We start from the raw sequence: 22066 nt of genomic DNA on the forward strand, positions 1-22066 counted from the left end.
GCTTATAACACGTATAACTCTCCTGATATACTGAAACTCCTGTTATGCCTCTATGCTATGGCCACTTGCAGGTATTTTTTTCAAACACTGTGCAGGTCTTTATGGACATTGTTAGAAGTTCCTTTTGGTTGGTTGAGTACAACATAGGAGCTGCACTGTGATATTGCAAAAGCAGTAGGTTTTTCACCTGCTACACTGGAAGCATAACTTTTGTCCAGCATGGGCAGTGTGAGCTACTTCTAGTGTTCTCAATTGTGAGCTGCATGTTGAAATCTTGAAAATAGAACCAGAGTGTAAGTTTACGCTGAGCAGCACGAGCATCTTACAGAGCCGCACTGCTTACACCCAGGTTTCATTGAATTGGAGCGTCTCACACTCTGCAAAAGTTACGTGTCTAGTGTAGCAGGCCAGTAAGTTACATGTGAGACAAGTATCTTTAAAAAGCATAGTAGAAGGGTCATTACTTTTTGTAGGCTGTAGCTCTAAAAATTATTTGGTTCATTGGAAAGCTCTAAAAAAATTCTAAAGACATTAGACACAAGGTGACTGCACCATCATCCAATGCCAAGGGAAAGATAACTAGCACCATTTTAACACATCCAGTTTTGTGGGTTTGTCTAGTGTTATTGGACAATCTAATGTACAAACATGTCAGTGGGTGGACAGCATAGCTAACACTGGCATGATTCAGCCGAGTGCCAGAATCTAGAATGTGTTTTATTCAGCTCATGTGTCAGAGCCAGGAGTGCCCTAATAGGTGTGCGTGAATGTCTTACTGTGTGATAGGGACAGGGTCCATTTTAGGTCTGTACTTGAGTCCACTCTCCTCTCTGGGTATTTTAGTCTTGTGGGTTTGATTTGTTGTAATTTGATCTAATGTGTGTGTTTGCTCCTGTAGGCAATAATCAACAGCACCATCAGCCCCAACATGACCTTCACCAAGACGTCTCAGAAGTTTGGCCAGTGGGCCGACAGCAGAGCTAACACCGTTTATGGCTTGGGCTTCTCTACTGAACACCACCTGACCAAGGTACACACACACACATCTCTTAAAGTGGTTCCCTCTGCGCTTTCTCTCTCTCTTCTTTACTGTTCTTTCTTTGTTCTCGCCGGGTAACTCTTCCACTTTTAGCCCTAATGAGGCACTATGTGTGTGTGTCAGTGTATGTGGGCGGGTGCTTCTTTCCTCTGCAGTATGATTAAGCTATGTCGTGAGCCGGTGGAGGCACACAGCAGCCCTACTCTCAGACAAGACGCATATGCATACATGCACCCACACCCACACACACTCACGCACCCATCCACACACGCACCAGTTGTAAATGAGAACTTGTTCTCAACTGGCCTACCTGGTTAAATAAAGGTGAAATAAATAAAAAAACACACTCACCCACACACACACATATGCACGCACCCACACACACGTGCGCACACACACACACTCGCCCCCACGCACATGCGCACGCACCCACACATATACACACCCACACACACATCCACACACACAGAAAGAATAAGCAGATTAATGATGTTCTTAATCTTATAATCATTAAGGTCTTAATTTCATGATTAGGGATTTTAACATTTGGTATAGATTCTCAATCAATATTCCACTAGTAATCCAGTAGTCTAATGAACCCTCTGAGCACACACTGGTTGTATCAACGTTGTTTCCATGTAATTTCTATGAAATGAAATTGAGCCAGGTGGTAAGGGTAGGTAACAACACATCTATCACGCTGATCTTCAACACGGGGGCCCCTCAGGGGCGCGTGCTCAGTCCCCTTCTGCACTACCTGTTCACTCATGACTGCACGGCCAGGCACTATTCCAGCACAATCATTAAGTTTACAGATTACACAACAGTGTTAGGCCTGATCACCGACTTCGACGAGACAGCCTATAGGGAGGAGGTCAGAGTTCTGGTTGTGTTGTGCCAGGACAACAACCTCTCCCTCAGCATGATCAACACAAAGGAGATGATTGTGGACTACAGGAAAAGGAGGACCGAGCACGCCCCCATTCTCATCGACTTGGCTGTAGTGGAGCAGGTTGAGAGCTTCAAGTTCCTTGGTGTCCACATCACCAGCAAATTAACATGGTCCAAGCACACCAAGACAGTCGTGAAAAGGGCACGACAAAACCTATTCCCCCTCAGGAGACATGGCATGGGTCCTCAGATCCTCAAATGGTTCTACAGCTGCACCATCAAGAGCATCCTGACGGGTTGCATCACTGCCTGGTATGGCAACTGCTCGGCCTCCGACTGTAAGGCACTACAGAGAGTAGTGCGTACAGCCCAGTACATCACTGGGGCCAAGCTTCCTGCCATCCAGGACCTCTATACCAGGCGGTGTCAGAGGAAGGCCCCAAAAAATTGTCAAAGACTCCAGCCACCTAGTCATAGACTGTTCTCTCTGCTACCGCACGGCAAACGGTACCGGAGCAGCACGTCTAGGTCCAAGAGGCTTCTAAACAGCTTCTAACCCCAAGCCATAAGACTCCTGAACATCTAATCAAATAACTACCCAGACTATTTGTATTGCCCCCCCCCCCCCCCCCGTTTACACTGCCGCTACGCTCTGTTATTATCTATGCATAATCACTTTAATAACTCTACCTACAGTACATGTACATATTACCTCAATTACCTTGACTAACCCGGTGCCCCCGTACGTTGACTCTCTACCGGTACCGCCTGTATATAGCCTCGCTACTGTTATTTTACTGCTGCTCTTTAATTATTTGTTACTTTTATTTCTTTTTTTGGTGGTATTTTTCTTAACTGCATTGTTGGTTAAGGGCTTGTAAGTAAGCATTTCACTGTAAGGCCTACACCTGTTGTATTCGGCGCATGTGACAAATACAATTTAATTTGATTTGTTCCCAGTGGGAAGACATAGGTGTCCCTCAACACTACACTAAAACTAGTGAATCCAGTTGGTTTGAGTGGCATGGTGCCACCAGATTTGTGGCTTTGACTCCCAGACTAATGGGACACATACTGTATTACTGAATATAAACTTACTCAATTGTCTTGACATGACTATCATTAATGTCATGACTGCTATTCATCAAATAATTGCCTCTTACATTTAATTAATACTTGATTAAATTAATCATGTAACAATTAACTTATTAGGAATCTGGGGCACCATGGGAAAAATTTATTTAATGAGTTACCATTTCCAAAATTAACTCAAGAATACAGTTGAAGTCGGAAGGTTACATACTGTAACGGGTGTCGTAATGAGTGGACCAAGGTGCAGCGGGAATATGTATACTCATCTTCTTTAATAGTGAAAAGAAGGAAAAACAAACAAAACACGTATACAAAACACAACGAACAACACAAACAGTCCTATCAGGTGCATAGACACTAAACAGGAGACAACTACCCACAATTCCCATTACCAAAACACCCCTATACATAGGACCTTCAATCAGAGGCAACAAGGAACAGCTGCCTCCAATTGAAGGCCAAATCAATAAACTAAACATAGAACTAGAAAGACTAGACTAGAACATAGAAATATACTAACATAGAATATAAACCAAAACCCCAGAACACTCTAATCAAACACCCCTCTACAAAACACATAGCCCAACAAACCCCGAAACACTCTAAACAAATACCCCCTGCCACGTCCTGACCAAACTAATATAACAAATAACCCCTTTACTGGTCAGGACGTGACACATACACCTCAGCCAAATACATTTAAACTCAGTTTTTCACAATTCCTAACATTTAATCCTAGTAAAAATTCCTTGTCTTAGGTCAGTTAGATCACCAGTTTATTTTAAGAATGTGAAATGTCAGAATAATAGTAGCGCGAATGATTTATTTCAGCTTTTATTTCTTTCATCACATCCCCAATGGGTCAGAAGTTTACATACACTCAATTAGTATTTGTTAGCATTGCCTTTAAATTGTTTAACTTGGGTCAAACTTTTCGGGTAGCCTTCCACAAGCTTCCCACAATAAATTGGGTGAATTTTGGCCCATTCCTCCTGACAGAGATGGTGTAACTGAGTCTGGTTTGTAGGCCTCCTTGCTCGCACACGCTTTTTCAGTTCTGCCCACAACGTTTCTATAGGATTGAGGTCAGGGCTTTGTGATGGCCACTCCAATACCTTGACTTTGTTGTCCTTAAGCCATTTTGCCACAACTTTTGAAGTATGCTTGGGGTCATTGTCCATTTGGAAGACCCATTCGCGACCAAGCTTTAACTTCCTGACTGATGTCTTGAGATGTTGCTTCAATATATGCACATCATTTTCTTTCCTCATGATGCCATCTATTTTGTGAAGTGCACCAGTCCATCCTGCAGTAAAGCACCCCCACAACATGATTCTGACACCCCCATGCTTCACGGTTGGGATGGTGTTCTTCGGCTTGCAAGCCTCCCCCTTTTTCCTCCAAACATAAAGATGGCCATTATGGCCAAACAGTTTTTTGGTTTTGTTTCTTCAGACCAGAGGACATTTCTCCAAAAAGTACGATCTTTGTCCCCATGTGCAGTTGCAAACCGTAGTCTGGCTTTTTTATGGTGGTTTTGGAGCAGTGGCTTCTTCCTTGCTGAGCGGCCTTTCAGGTTTTGTCGATATAGAATTAGTTTTACTGTGGATATAGATACTTTTGTACCTGTTTCCTCCAGCATCTTCACAAGGTCCTTTGCTGTTGTTCTGGGATTGATTTGCACTTTTCGCACCAAAGTATGTTCATCTCTAGGAGACAGAACGCGTCTCCTTCCTGAGCGGTATGACGGCTGCGTGGTCCCATAATGTGTATACTTGCATCCTATTGTTAGTACAGATGAACGTAGTACCTTAAGGTGTTTGGAAATTGCTCCCAAGGATGAACCAGACTTGTGGAGGTCTACAATTTTTTTCTGAGGTCTTGGCTGATTTCTTTAGATTTCCCCATGATGTCAAACAAAGAGGCACTGAGTTTGAAGCTAGGCCTTGAAATACATCCACAGGTACACCTCTAATTGACTCAAATGATGTCATTTAGCCTATCAGAAGCTTCTAAAGCCATGACATTTTCTGTAATTTTCCAAGCTGTCAACTTAGTGTATGTAAACTTCTCACCCACTTGAATTGTGATACAGTCAATTATAAGTGAAATAATCTGTAAACAATTGTTGGAAAGTTGACTTGTGTCATGCAAAAGTAGATGTCCTAACCGACTTGCCAAAACTGTAGTTTGTTAACAAGAAACTTGTGGAGTGGTTGAAAAATGAGTTTTAATGACTCCAACCTAAGTGTATGTAAACGTCCGACTTCAACTGTATATACTTATCATACCAGTTATCAATTAATAATTTCCTCATATCAGTCGTAGACTCTGTAAATCTGCACAAACCCAGGTCTCACTGATCATTCCATACCACACAAATTGATTTCATTATTTATTTACTAACAAGCTAAATGATAACATAAGATACACATACACACACACGGTATAGGTTATTGATTAGGAACTTAATGCGATGACAACAGGTCCCTAGCGATTCAACACAATATAACGTGTTACACAAGATGGAGATTTAAAGAGAGACAGACAGAGTGAGAGAGAAAGAGAAACACTTGGATACATTTGTAAACTGCACTTACTTTAGCCCTAATACCTTGCCCCGAACTGCCGATCGTATGGGTAAGAAGTGTAATGCATGTATTTACATGTTGAAGGTCTTCGTTGGGTTTCTCTGTTTGGCCCAGGCCTTCGTGGGCCGAGTTCCACTTAGTGAGAGAGGTTCGGCCTTGTTCTTAGGATGGCCATCTCCTTCGTTCTCTGATGTAAATCTCTGATTAGATACAGTACTTAGAACAGCTACTCAACCATGGCATTGATTGTTAAGAGGTTCCTTTGTCTTCTTCAATCTCGTGTTGCATTTCGGTGTCGTGACTAATCGTAGACCTTCTAGTCTGATATGTTCATTCTTAACTCAAATGCTTTATAACCTTGAGTAGAAAGGGGGCATTTCCGTCTTGCTAACACGCTCCCTGTGTTCCCTGGGGCGTAGCTAGTTACTAGGCAATGTATCAGAATTTACTAGGATTCCGTTGGATAACTAAAATCACAGTCTTATCGTCACAAAAACATTCTCTTTAATCTGGATATTTTCTGCACAACATAAAGTATGTCAACATGAGATACACATTATGAAAACCCTTCAAGTTACATTGTTTTCGTTATAACGTCTTCATTTAACTTTTAATGACATCACAAAATAGACATTAATCTTCCACATTCCATCTCTTATCATTACCAAAATTCGGAGGATGAAATAATTGTCCCTGTGTCCATTGTTGGATGTTGTAGTTTTGAGCGGTAAACACTTCATAAGGCAGACAAACATTCCAATCACCCATACTATAGACCAGAAAGGAGTCTGCTGACTTACAAATTACGATTCATGTAAGGTGTCATAACACCCCCACATCAATCCCTCTTCCCCCTGTGGGAGAGAGAGAGCTCTGTAGAGCTGATCCACTGTAACCTGATCCTTTGAATCCTCACAAGAGAGTCATGACACAATGTATGACAAAGCTGTAAGTCACATTGGATCAAAGTGTGACAGAGAACAGCTGGTGACATAATATAAATTAAGCCCCTCCCACAAGGGAGAGAGAGGGAGAGCGAAGCGAGAAAGAGGAGTTTACCCAGTTTGTCTGTGTTTATTTATGTTTCTAATGTTCCTATGATGTTACTATGTCTCTATGCACATGCCTGTGTCCTTGCACTCGCATGGGTTTTACTGTAATGGTTACTGTGCCACTCTCTGGTTGACCTACATCGCTCACATTTCTACTGAGGCATTATGGGTAGGGGCCTCCATTCCATAGCCCAAATGTTGGACGTCAAATCAAATGCCTCACATTTGGTCGCTATTGACAACCTCCTCTACCCTCTTAATACTAACATACTAGTGTGTTTTTTTTTGTGTGTGCACAGGTGTACCCTAAAGTGACAAATATTTTGTATTAGAACTAGAAATTGCGTTCTAGCTCTCTGAGTATGTGACCAGTCTGTCTCTCTCTCCAGTTTGCAGAGAAGTTTGCAGAGTATAAGGAGGCAGCTCGTCAGGCCAAGGGAAAAAGTCAAAATGGAAAGATGGAACTAGCGACCTCTCCCTCTCAGGTACTCACCACTAAAAACACAGCCACTGCTCCCTCTTAGGTACTCACACTAAAAATGCAGCCACTGCTCTCTCTTACAGCAGGCACTCACACTAAAAACCCAGCTACTGCTCCCTCTAAGGTACTCACACTAAAAACACAGCCACTGCTCCCTCTAGGTACTCACACTAAAAAAGTCACAACACTCTCCTGTGGTACTTCATAAGTTAACAGCTGGAAAAAAAGAGAACCATGCAACAAACATATGAACTTGGAAATCCCTGCATTTGTTAGATTATTGTGTTTTCGCTGCATATTTAATTGTCCTCCTTTGAACAGAAATGGAAGAAATTAGGTTGTTTTTAAGACTCAATCCCCAGAGTCCCACCACTTCAAAAACCAGCTAAACACCCTCTCTAGTCCAGGGAAACCCTGCTAGTTTACTACACATTGCATCAGTTTACATCACATCATTACATACACAGAAAACAGGATGCTGATGAACGGTTCCTCCATCCGGTTCCTCCATCCGGTTCCTCCATCCAAAAATGATTTGATGCTGCACTAAATATGTCGTCACAATGGAAATGGACATTTTTGCACATGTATAAGTCTGAGAACAACATTGAGAGTATGATAAGCATAAATTAACCCAACCTTCTTCAATAAGGCCACTTATAAATGTAGATTATGAAATTATACTTTCAATGGGAATGTCCTGAAAGTAATTTCCTACAGTGATTAAGTCTCAGTTATCCCTGTCCATCAGGCCTAAGTGGTGCATGGTTTGAGTGTGTACAATGGCCAGTTTATAACCCCTTAATTGTTTTGTTTCATGTAATTAAAGTGTGTAAATGTTTAGTTTGGTCACATTGGTTTAATTGTTTGGGAAATAAAGATAAACGTTTATCTGCAATTTCTCTGAGCTACAATAAGCTTTGGCAGGCAGAACAGCTCAGTAATGTCCTCTTGGTAATACAGAGCTAGGAGCTTATCACCAGATTCTCCTATCAGTCTCTCTCTATTTGTTTTTTCTTTCCTTTCTTTCCAATTTTCTCTCTCTCACGCCGAACAGAGGAAGAAGATGACTGCTGAATCTCCTCATGAAAAAATGACTTGCTTGCTCTTTGCTAGATAAATCCAGAATCACTGTTCAGCACTTTCAGACGAATGGGTTTATAAGAAGCACTGTAAACAATTCTATAATTATATGTTGATTGATTGCTTGTCATGTATGTAGGAGTCGCCAGCAGGTGAACTCTCTTCACCTCTGACTCCTGTGACTCCTCCCGCCATGGACAACATCAATGGGACAGATGACCCCTGTGACACCACACCCGAGCCCCGTCCTGAACCGTCTCAGAACGCACTGGCCTTCACACACAGGTAACACACACAGGGGTGTTAATAGGGGGTTGTGCTGTGCGTGTGTGTGTTTGTGTGTGTGGGTGTATACACTGAGTTTACGAAATGCTTGCAATGTCAAAATGGCTGAATACAACAGGTATGGACCTTAGAGTGAAATGCTTACTTAAATGCCCTTAACCAACAATGCAGTTTTAAGAAAAATAAGAGTTAATATTTTTTTATTTTTTTAAAATAAGACAAATCGAAAAAGAACAAATAATTAAGGAGCAACAATAAAATAACAGTAGTGAGGCTATATTCAGGGGGTAATGGTACAGAGTCAATGTGCGGGGGCACCAGTTAGTCAAGGTAATTGAGGTTATATGTACATGTAGGTAGAGGTAAAGTGACTATGCATGGATAATAAACAGAGAGTATCAGCAGTGTAAAAATGGGAGTCTGGGGGGGGACAATGCAAATAGTCCAGGTAGCCATTTAATTAGCTGTTATGGCTTGGGGGTAGAAGCTGTTAAGAAGCCGTTTGGACCTAGACTTGGTTCTCAGCTAACCGCTTGTCGTGCGGTAGCAGAGAGAACAGTCTATAACTAGGGTGGCTGGAGTCTGGCAATTTTTTGGGCCTTCCTCTGACACCGCCTGGTATAGAGGTCCTGGGTGGCAGAAAGCTTGGCCTCAGTGATGTACTGGGCCATACGCACTACCCTCTGTAGTGCCTTGCGGTCAGAGGCTGAGCAGTTGCCATACCAGGCGGTGATGTAACCAGTCAGGATGCTCACAATGGTGCAGCTGTAGAAACTTTTGAGGATCTGAGGACCCATGCCAAATCTTTTCAGTCTCCTGAGGGGGAATAGGCGTTGTCGTGCCCTCTTCACGACTGTCTTGGTGTGTTTGGACCATGATAGTTTGTTGGTGATGTGGACACCAAGGAACTTGAAGCTCTCAAGCTGCTCCACTACAGCCCCGTCGATGAGAATGGGGGCGTGCTCACCTGGTCATGGACTGAATCCAGGTGAACATTATGATCCCTTATTGATGTGACCTGTGAAATCCACTTCAATCAGTGTAGATTTAGGTGGAAGAGACAGGTTAAATCAGGATTTTTAAGCCTTGAGAGAATTGAGACATGAATTGTGTATGTGCGCAATTCAGATGATGAATGGGCAAGACAAACGATTTAAGTGCCATTGAACGGGGTATGGTTTAGGTGCAAGGCGCACCGGTTTGAGTGTGTCAAGAACTGCAACGCTGCTGGGTTTTTCACACTCAACAGTTTCCTGTGTGTTTCAAGAATGGTCCACCACCCAAAGGACATCCAACTAACTTGACACAACTGTGAGAAGCATTGGACTTCCACAGGGATGCTGAATGTGTCAGCATCCCTGTGGAGCTCTTTTGACACCTTGTTGAGTCCATGCCCCAATGAATTGAGGCTGTTTTGAGGGATGCAATTCATTATTATGCATAAAGGGTAGATGCTTCCAGTTTGCAGAATAAGACAGGAGTGTGCAAGGCTGTATAGGATAAGGTGTGTGTTTGGGCACTGGGCAGTAGTTGTATATAGTTGGATGGACAGAAAGAGTTTCACTCGGTGTCTGTATGTATGATGGGGTAAGTGTGTGTGTGTGCACATGTATAATTTCAAATCTTGATTTTGTTTAAACTTTATTGTATGAAGACTCCCTTTTTTCTAAATCCCCCTCTATTTGTATCTTTTCTTTCCAGGGAGCAGTATAAAGCCCGTCGGGTCTGCTCTTTCTGATAGCTTGCTATACAGGTTCTGAAATAGGAGCTCTTTCCAGTACCTACCCTACTAACACCAACCTCTATAGCTACTAGAGCACTAACATCTTGACTATAGCACCTCTTTACTGTAGCACACTGATGGAATCACATTCTCAACATCTGTACTTAACTTGAGTTAAGAGAAATCACACTCTCAACATCTGTACTATGACTTCAGTTAAGAGAAATCACACTCTTGCTATCAGACTTATACACCTTTATTATTATTATTATAATTATTATTATTATATCTCCCTCATTTAAAAACAGAGGTCACTAAAAAACTCCTCAACTGTGACTGACCCCTTGAGTGAAAAATACTGATGCCTTGTTTGGTTCTCTTACTATACTGAACAAAAACATAAACAGAACATGCAACAATTTCTAAGATTACAGTTCATATGAGGAAATCAGTCAATTTAAATAAATTCATTAGGCCCTAATCTATGGATTTCACATGACTGGGAATACAGATATGCATCTGTTGGTCACAGATACCTTTAAAATAATAGGGCTCACAATGGGCCTCAGGATCTCAACACAGTATTTTTGTGCATTCAAATTGCAATTGATAAAATGCAATTGCGTTCGTTGTCTGTAGCTTATGCCTGCCCATACCATGACCACACCGCCACCATGGGGCACTCTGTTCACAATGTTGACATCAGCAAACCGCTCGCCCACACAACACCATACACGTACCCTGCGGTTGTAAGGCTGCAGCGACGTTGGAGTTGGCTTATGGTAAAGAAATTAACAATAAATTCTCTGGCAACAGCTCTGGTGGACATTCCTCCAGTCAGCATGCCAATTGTACGATCCCTAAAAACTAGAGACATCTGTGGCATTGTGTTGTGTGACAAAACTGCACATTTTAGAGTGGCCTTTTATTGTCCCCAGCACAAGGTGCACCTATGTAATGACCATGCTGTTTATTCAGGTTCTTGATATGCCACACCTGTCAGGTGGATGGATTATCTTGGCAAAGGGGAAACGTGCTCATTTTATTTCAGCTCATGAAACATGGGACCAACACTTTACATGTTGCATTTATGTTTTTGTTCAGCGTAAATGTTATAGTAATAGATTATGTTATTATATCAAAATGTCTTATTATAACGCTATTATAGCTCCATCTTTATTGCAAAAATAGCTTTTCTAAATAGATTTTAATAAATGATTATTATTCCAGTTGACACTTTCCACAATTTTTCCATTGATCTCTTTGCATTACTTGTAAGAATTATGTTGTTTAGAAATTGAACTTGGTTAGCTGGCCCTGAGAGACTTGTTGTTAATCTGCGTATATTCTTGTGATTTTGTGTCATCTCTTAAAGGACAAATTGTCTTACCTCTCTTGTATTCACATTTTTTTAAACTGGCATGTTGTTTTTATGATGTTATACAGTAGTTTACAGAATGTCAAGATGTGGGGCAAAGAATGCTGCCATCTATACATTTCTGGGTCTATGGTCAGATACTACATATTGATTATGTTCATAGATATTGAATAATGATGACTGAATATTTAATTAAATAGCCCAAGTCCTACCATGCAGGGACTAGTTTTAAGGTTATTCTCCTGAAGGGGTTGATAGAGGATTTATGTAACTCTTGTATAACATATGCAGTGGGAGGTGGGGTAGAGGGAGGGAGAGAAGGAGAGAGGGAGAGCGAGAGCGAGAGAGGTGCAGTGTCTAAGGGTCTGTGTGTGTGTCACTGCAACCTAAACATGAGCTTACTGCAGATACACACACACACACACACACACACCATGCACTACACTACACCAAAATACTGCACCAATAACCAGAATTGATTTGTACTTTTTTATTGCACAATAAAGACAAATAAAACTTTATTTTCAACATAAATAATCAAGAACAATTTTAATGACCACACTAATACAGATTTCAAATACTGTATGTGTAGTCAAGCATCCCAGTAGGGCATTTCTAATATTTTCGAGTACCCACTGGAGACTATTGACATTTCACTGTGTAGAATGAATAACACCTTACTGATATTCAAAAATGATGTATTGCCTGGCCACTAAAAAATCACTATGATTGTGGTTCATATTGATTAAAGTCATCAATCAATTTATAAATGCTTTGTTGATTTTTTCGATTTATCAGTTTGTCTATCACTTAGCTGATATTCAGCAACTGTATTAACCCCCTCTGTAGTGCAGTCAGTTTTGTGAGAATTTGCAGAGGTGCTCTTTAAACACACAAGCACAAACACTTTGGTGCAGATCTGCTGATGCTGCTACTATTGCTGCATGTGTGGGAGTCAGGACTGATTTTTTCACTCATGCAAACACCTGCACACACACACGTGATGTGGTGTTACTTTGTGAACACCAGCTGTTGTTGCTTATTAAGCTGTTGTTAAAAAATACTGTTGTTCACTCAGGGTGTTAAATTGGACAGTGTTACCTAGTGTTGATTTTTCTGTGTTACATTTCTAGTGTTGATTCAGAAGTTTAATTAACACTCATTGGTGTAAAAAAAAAAGTTGGTGTTAATAAGTGTTAAACCAAAACTACGCCCCTCATTATCATATTTCCCAGCATGCTCTTTTGCAGGTTGCTTTAGAAATGTTTTTTTTTTTTTCAATATCTATGTCTATCAAAGACACATAGATATTGAAAAAAAAAAACATTATATAATTAGTATAATAAGAAAAATCCCCATCAAAGTCCATCAGTTTCAGCTAGAGACATCAGTTTACATTGGATGTGTCTCAATCCACCTCATCCGCCGATGTTGCACTTCCACATCTGCAGGGGCAGAGCTAGAGCAGTGTTTGTCAGACCTTGAAACATTGGTCTTCTCCAAACGGTTTGGCCTACAAACTAGTATGACCCCTCTATGGAAAGATGAGACTCTCACGAACAAGATGGTGTTCTCTGTTTTGCACAAGCGTCTTGGGACTAGTCTGAAGTCGGTGCAGCCGATCTGACAAGTTCTGACAAGTTCTGTCTGTAGCATCTGAACTGTTTGGGCTACACATTAATATGACTCCTTTTTGGGGACTATCTATTGTTCCACTATTAGCATTTGTATGGGCTAATGGCAGTAAGGCCACATTTAAATAAATAAAAATATAATTCAAATAGCTAAAGGATCCTTGGTATGACCTTCTTAAAACAATTCCATATAGCTTAGTAGAAGAACCCCCCCCCCCCCCCCCCTACATCTGTTATTTGAACTTAACGCACCCGTTACTGAAATGGTTGTTCCAGTTTAGATGCTTTAGGTAGACTCATATTTACCCGGCAGCAGTGGTGTAAAATATTTAAGTAAAAATACTTTAAAGTAGTACTTAAGTAGATTTTGTGGTATCTCTACTTTACTAATTATATTTTTGACAACTTTTACTTGCGGACTGCAATGCAGACATAGTGTAAAATATATTTTGTTTTGTTTAACACTTTTTTGGTTACTACATGATTCCATATGTGTTATTCATAGCTGTGATGTCTTCACTGTTATTCGAAAATAGTAAAAATAAAGAAAAACTCCATTGTGTCCTCCTCCCAGAGTGCTAAGAGCCTTGGCGTGACCCTGGACAACACCCTGTCGTTCTCCGATAACATCAAGGCGGTGACCCAATCCTGTAGGTTCATGCTCTACAACATTCGCAGAGTACGACCCTGCCTTACACAGGAAGCGGCGCAGGTCCTAATCCAGGCACTTGTCATCTCCCGTCTGGATTACTGCAACTCGCTGTTGGCGGGGCTCCCTGCCTGTGCCATTAAACCCCTACAACTCATCCAGAATGCCGCAGCCCGTCTGGTGTTCAACCTTCCCAAGTTCTCTCACGTCACCCCGCTCCTCCGCACACTCCACTGGCTACCAGTTGAAACTCGCATCTGCTACAAGACCATGGTGCTTGCCTACGGAGCTGTGAGGGGAACGGCACCTCCGTACCTTCAGGCTCTGATCAGTCCCTACACCCAAAGAAGGGCACTGCGTTCATCCACCTCTGGCCTGCTCGCCTCCCTACCTCTGCGGAAGCACAGTTCCCGCTCAGCCCAGTCAAGCTCAGTCAAGTTCCCGCTCAGCCCGACAAGCTCCCTCACGACGCCAGGACAGCGGAGTCAATCACCACCTTCTGGAGACACCTGAAACCCCACCTCTTTAAGGAATACCTGGGATAGGATAAAGTAATCCTTCTAACCCCCCCCCCCCCCCTCCAAAAAATATATAGATGTACTATTGTAAAGTGGTTGTTCCACTGGATATCATAAGGTGAATGCACCAATTTGTAAGTCGCTCTGCATAAGAGCGTCTGCTAATTGACGTAAATGTAAATGTAGGTGGGTCCAAACTTTTGACATGGCACTGTATATGCGGGAATTAAAAATATATTTACATGTACGCTGTTTGTCCAAAATATCTTTATGAAATATATAACTTACACATCACATCATATATGTAAATATATCTTAAAATATACAGTACCAGTCAAAAGTTTGGACACACTTACTCATTTCAGGGTTTTTCTTTATTATACTATTTTCTACATTGTGAAATAATAGTGAAGACATCAAAACTATGAAATGAAACATATGGAATCATGTAGTAACCAAAAAAGTGTTAAACAAATCAAAATATATTTTATATTTGAGATTCTTCAAAGTAGCCACCCTTTGTCTTGATGACAACTTTGCACACTCTTGGAATTCTCTTAACTAGCTTCATGAGTAATGCTTTTCCAACAGTCTTGAAGGAGTTCCCACATATGTGACCGACCTCTGTGATTCGGTCTTATGTAGCATAAGTAGCAAATTTGAAATGGTGTTTTTTACACGCTGGTTAAGTGTGCCTTGAATTCTAAATAAATCACTGACAGTGTCCTCAGTAAAGCACCCCCACACAATCACACCTCCTCCATGCTTCACGGTAGGAACCACACATGCGGACATCATCAGTTCTCCTACTCTGCATCTCACAAAGACATGGCAGTTTGAACCAAAATATCTCAAATTTGTACTCATCAGACCAAAGGACAGATTTCCACCGGTCTAATGTCCATTGCTCATATTTCTTGGCCCAAGCAAGACTCTTCTTCTTATTGGTGCCCTTCAGTAGCAGTTTCTTTGCAGCAATTCGACCACGAAGGCTTGATTCACGCAGTGTCTACTGAACAGTTGATGTTCAATCTGAGGTGCTGTTAACTCTAATGAACTTATCTTCTGCAGCAGAGGTAACTCTGGGTCTTTCTTTCCTGTGGCGTTCCTCATGAGAAACAGTTTCATCGTAGCGCTTGATGGTTTTTGCGACTGCACTTGAAGAAACTTTCAAAGATCATCACATTTTCCTGATTGACTGACCATGTCTTAAAGTAATGATGGACTATCGTTTCTCTTTGCTTATTTGAGCTGTTCTTGCCGTAATATGGACTTGGTCTTTTACCAAATAGGGCTATCTTCTGTATACCACCCCTACCTTGTCACAGCACAACTGATTGGCTCAAACGCATTAAGAAGGAAAGAAATTCCACAAATTAACTTTTAATAAGGCACACCTGTTAATTGAAATGGTAGTTGGTTGAGAGAATGCCAAGAGTGTGCAAAGCTTTCATCAAGGCAAAGGGGTGGCTACTTTGAAGAATCTCAAATATAAAATATATTTAGATTTGTTTAACACCTTTTCAGGTACAACATGATTCTATATGTGTTATATCATGTAGAAAATAGTACACTTAAAGAAAATCCCTTGAATGAGCAGGTGTGTCCAAACGTTAATACAATACAAATATTAATTTGTATTTGAACTGTTTGTCAATATATTAGGCTTTGGCATTGGAAAGTATCGGTGTTAAAAGGGCAACACTTTGAAAAGTGTAAATTCAACACTTTCTGGTGTTTCTCATATAATCACTTCAAAAGTGTTTAGTTGAACAAGCACAGTGTTCTATTTAGCGATCACATTTTGCTGTGTGTGCTGCTTGTTTTCAGACTGTCTTATGGGCCGGTGAAACTCCTGACATTAACTACAGTATAGCTGACAGGGTTCACACTAGTGTGTAGCTGATGGTCTCTCTGTGTTATTTGTATCTGTGATTTATTATTTATTTAACCTTTGTTTATTTAATTTATCCAGATTAGTCTCATTGAAATGTACTCTTTTTCAAGAGTTATGATTTCAAGAACAGCTCCTCATGTACAGTAGATATGTCTGGGTCTGTGTTTACCTGTATTTACCTGTTTGCTCTGCTCAGAATGTGTGTTTACCTTTGCAATCTTCTTTATTCTCACAGTCTGATGATCTTCCCTCTCCGGTGTGGTTTCCGTAGCGACGTTGTCATACACCTAGTTTTGCTTACCACCATTGCTGACATATGTAGGGGGTTGTGTTTGTGTGTCGGTTTGTGGGTAAATGGAGACATTGATGATGTTAATGTGTATGGCCAGGATTCTAACCAAGCTGCATTATAGTGCAGCTGCGCTAGACAGACTGCAATGCGGGTGTTAAAGGGATTTTACGCTTGAGCCACATCCACAGCCTTCACCATGAATGTGAACTCCGCAAACAGGGAACTTTTTAAAATGTAATTGTCGGCTTTCTAGCACAGCTGCGCTTTAGACTGGTTCGGATTGAATCCAGGCCTAGGTTTTGTGTTATAGCGGGTGTAGCTGTGTGTGTGCAAAAGGTGTGTGTAAGCAGAGATTTAAATCATAAATCAGGATGCCATTGGCCAGTTGGATATCTGGATGTCCTTCTGGTGTTATCATGGTGATGCATTACCTGGGTCCAGCAGAGGAAGGTCCATAAAAGGAGAACTTACCTGACCAACTCTCCTGGTAAACAACAACAACATACTTAAATAACCACTTTAAACAGTTACAACTGTCACATTAAACTACACAATTGACGCTCATCTTCTCCACATTACTGCACATCCTTTCTTCTTTGTTGTCAGCTAAAGTAATGGTGTTTTTTCCTGCAAGATATTTTATTTTTACACATATATGTTTTACAATGGTGTTCTTTATTTAGTTATACAGAAAGAGAAAGAAACCCGATCCTTCCCAATTATCTGCCTGTGAGGTGAAAGAGAATAGTACTTTTCTGATTCCTTCAAACAAGAATGCCCTTAATCTCGCCAATTAGATGCTGTATAGTGTCTGACATTCGGTCTGTAGCGTGGAAATCAAGGCTAGAATAGTCTTAACATCTTTGTAAAGTAAGCTTTGATCGCACTCCATGTAGTCGTGGCCAAAAGTTTTGAGAATGACACAAATATTAATTTTCACAAAGTCTGCTGCCTCAGTTTGTATGATGGCAATTGCATATACTCCAGAACGTTTTGAAGAGCGATCAGATGAATTGCAATTAATTGCAAAGTCCCTCTTTGCCATGCAAATGAACTGAATCCCCCAAAAACATGTCCACTGCATTTCAGCCCTGCCACAAAAGGACCAGCTGACATCATGTCAGTGATTCTCTCGTTAACACAGATGTGAGTGTTGACGAGGACAAGGCTGGAGATCACTCTGTCATGCTGATTGAGTTTGAATAACAGACTGGAAGCTTCAAAAGGAGGGTGGTGCTTGGAATCATTGTTCTTCCTCTGTCAACCATGGTTACCTGCAAGGAAACACGTGCCGTCATCATTGCTTTGCACAAAAAGGGCTTCACAGGCAAGGATATTGCTGCCAGTAAGATTGCACCTAAATCAACCATTTATCGGATCATCAAGAACTTCAAAGAGAGCGGTTCAATTGCTGTGAAGAAGGCTTCAGGGCGCCCAAGAAAGTCCAGCAACCGCCAGGACCGTCTCCTGAAGTTGATTCAGCTGCGGGATCGGGCACCACCAGTACAGAGCTTGCTCAGGAATGGCAGCAGGCAGGTGTGAGTGCATCTGCACGCACAGTGAGGCAAAGACTTTTGTAGGATGGCCTGGTGTCAAGAAGGGCAGCAAAGAAGCCACTTCTCTCCAGGAAAAACATCAGGGACAGACTGATATTCTGCAAAAGGTACAGGGATTGGACTGCTGAGGACTGGGGTAAAGTCGTTTTCTCTGATGAATCCCCTTTCCGATTGTTTGGGGCATCCGGAAAAAAACTTGTCTGGAGAAGACAAGGTGAGTGCTACCATCAGTCCTGTGTCATGCCAACAGTAAAGCATCCTGAGACCATTCATGTGTGGGGTTGCTTCTCAGCCAAGGGAGTGGGCTCCCTCACAATATTGCCTAAGAACACAGCCATGAATAAAGAATGGTACCAACACATCCTCCGAGAGAAACTTCTCCCAACTATCCAGGAACAGTTTGGTGACCAACAATGCCTTTTCCAGCATGATGGAGCACCTTGCCATAATGCAAAAGTGATAACTAAGTGGCTCGGGGAACAAAACATCGATATTTTGGGTCCATGGCCAGGAAACTCCCCAGACCTTAATCCCATTGAGAACTTGTGGTCAATCCTCAAGAGGCGGGTGGACAAACAAAAACCCACAAATTCTGACAAACTCCAAGCATTTATTATGCAAGAATGGGCTGCCATCAGTCAGGATGTGGCCCAGAAGTTAATTGACAGCATGCCAGGGCGGATTGCAGAGGTCTTGAAAAAGAAGGGTCAACACTGCAAATATTGACTCTTTGCATCAACTTCATGTAATTGTCAATAAAAGCCTTTGACACTTATGAAATGCTTGTAATTATTCTTCAGTATTCCATAGTAACATCTGACAAAAATATCTAAAGACACTGAAGCAGCAAACTTTGTGGAAATTAGTATTTGTGTCATTCTCAAAACTTTTGGCCACGACTGTAGTTAGTTTTCTCTCCATGGTCTCCTAAACTAGCCCGTTGGGCTGAACGGAGTGATTCCTATAACACTGTAGTGTAGATATTTACGGAGCTCTTTTGCAGTCATCATGGCATTATAAAGGGCTCCGGGCAGCCGAGCGGAAATGGAGGAAAACTCGCCTCCCTGCGGACCTGGCATCCTTTCACTCACTCCTCTCTACATTCTCCTCTTCTGTCTCTGCTGCTAAAGCCACTTTCTACCACTCTAAATTCCAAGCATCTGCCTCTAACCCTAGGAAGCTCTTTGCTACCTTCTCCTCCCTCCTGAATCCTCCTCCCCCCCCCTCCTCCCTCTCTGCGGATGACTTCGTCAACCATTTTGAAAAGAAGGTTGACGATATCCGATCCTCGTTTGCTAAGTCAAACGACACCGCTGGTCCTGCTCACACTGCCCTACCCTGTGCTTTGACCTCTTTCTCCCCTCTCTCTCCAGATGAAATCTCGCGTCTTGTGACGGCCGGCCGCCCAACAACCTGCCCACTTGACCCTATCCCCTCCTCTCTTCTCCAGACCATTTCCGGAGACCTTCTCCCCTTCCTCACCTCGCTCATCAACTCATCCTTGACCGCTGGCTACGTCCCTTCCGTCTTCAAGAGAGCGAGAGTTGCACCCCTTCTGAAAAAACCTACACTCGATCCCTCCGATGTCAACAACTACAGACCAGTATCCCTTCTTTCTTTTCTCTCCAAAACTCTTGAACGTGCCGTCCTTGGCCAGCTCTCCTGCTATCTCTCTCAGAATGACCTTCTTGATCCTAATCAGTCAGGTTTCAAGACTGGGCATTCAACTGAGACTGCGCTTCTCTGTGTCACGGAGGCTCTCCGCACTGCTAAAGCTAACTCTCTCTCCTCTGCTCTCATACTTCTAGACCTATCTGCTGCCTTTGATACTGTGAACCATCAGATCCTCCTCTCCACCCTCTCCGAGTTGGGCATCTCCGGCGCGGCCCACGCTTGGATTGCGTCCTACCTGACAGGTCGCTCCTACAAGGTGGCGTGGCGAGAATCTGTCTCCGCACCATGCGCTCTCACCACTGGTGTCCCCCAGGGCTCTGTTCTAGGCCCTCTCCTATTCTCGCTATACACCAAGTCACTTGGCTCTGTCATATCCTCACATGGTCTCTCCTATCATTGCTATGCAGACGACACACAATTAATCTTCTCCTTTCCCCCTTCTGATAACCAGGCGGCGAATCGCATCTCTGCATGTCTGTCAGACATATCAGTGTGGATGACGGATCACCAGCTCAAGCTGAACCTCGGCAAGACGGAGCTGCTCTTCCTCCCGGGGAAGGACTGCCCATTCCATGATCTCGCCATCACGGTTGACAACTCCCTTGTGTCCTCCTCCCAGAGTGCTAAGAACCTTGGCGTGATCCTGGACAACACCCTGTCGTTCTCCACTAACATCAAGGCGGTGACCCGATCCTGTAGGTTCATGCTCTACAACATTCGCAGAGTACGACCCTGCCTCACACAGGAAGCGGCGCAGGTCCTAATCCAGGCACTTGTCATCTCCCGTCTGGATTACTGCAACTCGCTGTTGGCTGGGCTCCCTGCCTGTGCCATTAAACCCCTACAACTCATCCAGAACGCCGCAGCCCGTCTGGTGTTCAACCTTCCCAAGTTCTCTCACGTCACCCCGCTCCTCCGCTCTCTCCACTGGCTTCCAGTTGAAGCTCGCATCTGCTACAAGACCATGGTGATTGCCTACGGAGCTGTGAAGGGAACGGCACCTCCATACCTTCAGGCTCTGATCAGGCCCTACACCCAAACAAGGGCACTGCGTTCATCCACCACTGGCCTGCTGGCCGCCCTACCTCTGAGGAAGCACAGTTCCCGCTCAGCCCAGTCAAAACTGTTCGCTGCTCTGGCACCCCAATGGTGGAACAAGCTCCCTCACGACGCCAGGACAGCGGAGTCAATCACCACCTTCCGGAGACACCTGAAACCCCACCTCTTTAAGGAATACCTAGGATAGGATAAAGTAATCCCCCCCCTTAAAATATTTAGATGCACTATTGTAAAGTGGTTGTTCCACTGGATATCATGAGGTGAATGCACCATTTTGTAAGTCGCTCTGGATAAGAGCGTCTGCTAAATGACTTAAATGTAAATGTAAATGTAAAGGGATAATGATTATATCATAACTGTGATGCTCAGATGCAAGTGTCAAATAAAGAGTTACAATGGAACTTTTATTAATTTGACAAACTAAACATATTTTCAACAGTGAAGATGTCGGACCCGATTCCCCAGAAAGAATCACAAAACACTTCAGAAGTTCGACTGAGGGACCTTACAGATAATTGTATATATGAGGTACAGAGATGAGGTAGTAATTCAAATATCATATTAACACTATTATTGCACACAGAGTGAGTCCATGCAACTTATTATGTGACTTGTTAAGCAAATTGTTAATCTTGAACTTATTTAGGCTTGTCATGACAAAGGGGTTGAATACTTTTGACTCATGACATTTCAGCTTTTTATTTGTAATTCATTTCTGAAAAGGTCAACAACAACAACAACAAAAATCCACTTTGACAGTATGGGATATTGTGTGTAGGCAAAAAGTTGTAAGAGCTGTAAATACTTTCTGATGCACTGTATGTATGTGTTGTATGGTTATTGTTGTAATTTAGAACTGATTGTGTTCTGTGACATACATTATTGATATTTCTATTTAAAGTGAGTTTAATGTTAACTAGTTGTTCCTATTGGCTTTGGCGGTCTAAATGTTAGTGCCACCGCCTACAGCAATTCATGTTTGCACACATGGTGTCGGCGTGGGTTCAAATCATTCACCACTGCCTTTCTGACACATTCTCTGTCTATCTACCCAACTATCTCTCCTGTGTCCAATAAAATAAAAAATGTATACAGTATATAAAACAACTAGTTGTCCTATTGTTTTGTTCAAATAAATTGGCAGTCCAGAAACATTATACTAATACCTTACC

The 22066-nt window shown here is 42.3% G+C and overlaps 1 protein-coding gene across 3 annotated transcripts in view; it reads left to right on the top strand.

The window, feature by feature from the left end:
- Window positions 1–22066, top strand: part of homer1b (homer scaffold protein 1b) — a 177535-nt gene that overhangs the window by 71201 nt on the left and 84268 nt on the right. For all 3 annotated transcript variants that reach the window (XM_014174926.3, XM_014174927.3, XM_014174925.3), the window contains 3 exons: window positions 899–1030; window positions 7055–7150; window positions 8369–8514. In XM_014174926.3, the coding sequence (XP_014030401.2) occupies window positions 899–1030; window positions 7055–7150; window positions 8369–8514 (374 nt within the window). The remainder of the gene's footprint in view (window positions 1–898; window positions 1031–7054; window positions 7151–8368; window positions 8515–22066) is intronic.

This window comes from Salmo salar, chromosome 26 (assembly GCF_965601325.2).
Source record: "Salmo salar chromosome 26, fSalSal1, whole genome shotgun sequence".
Taxonomy (NCBI): domain Eukaryota; kingdom Metazoa; phylum Chordata; class Actinopteri; order Salmoniformes; family Salmonidae; genus Salmo; species Salmo salar.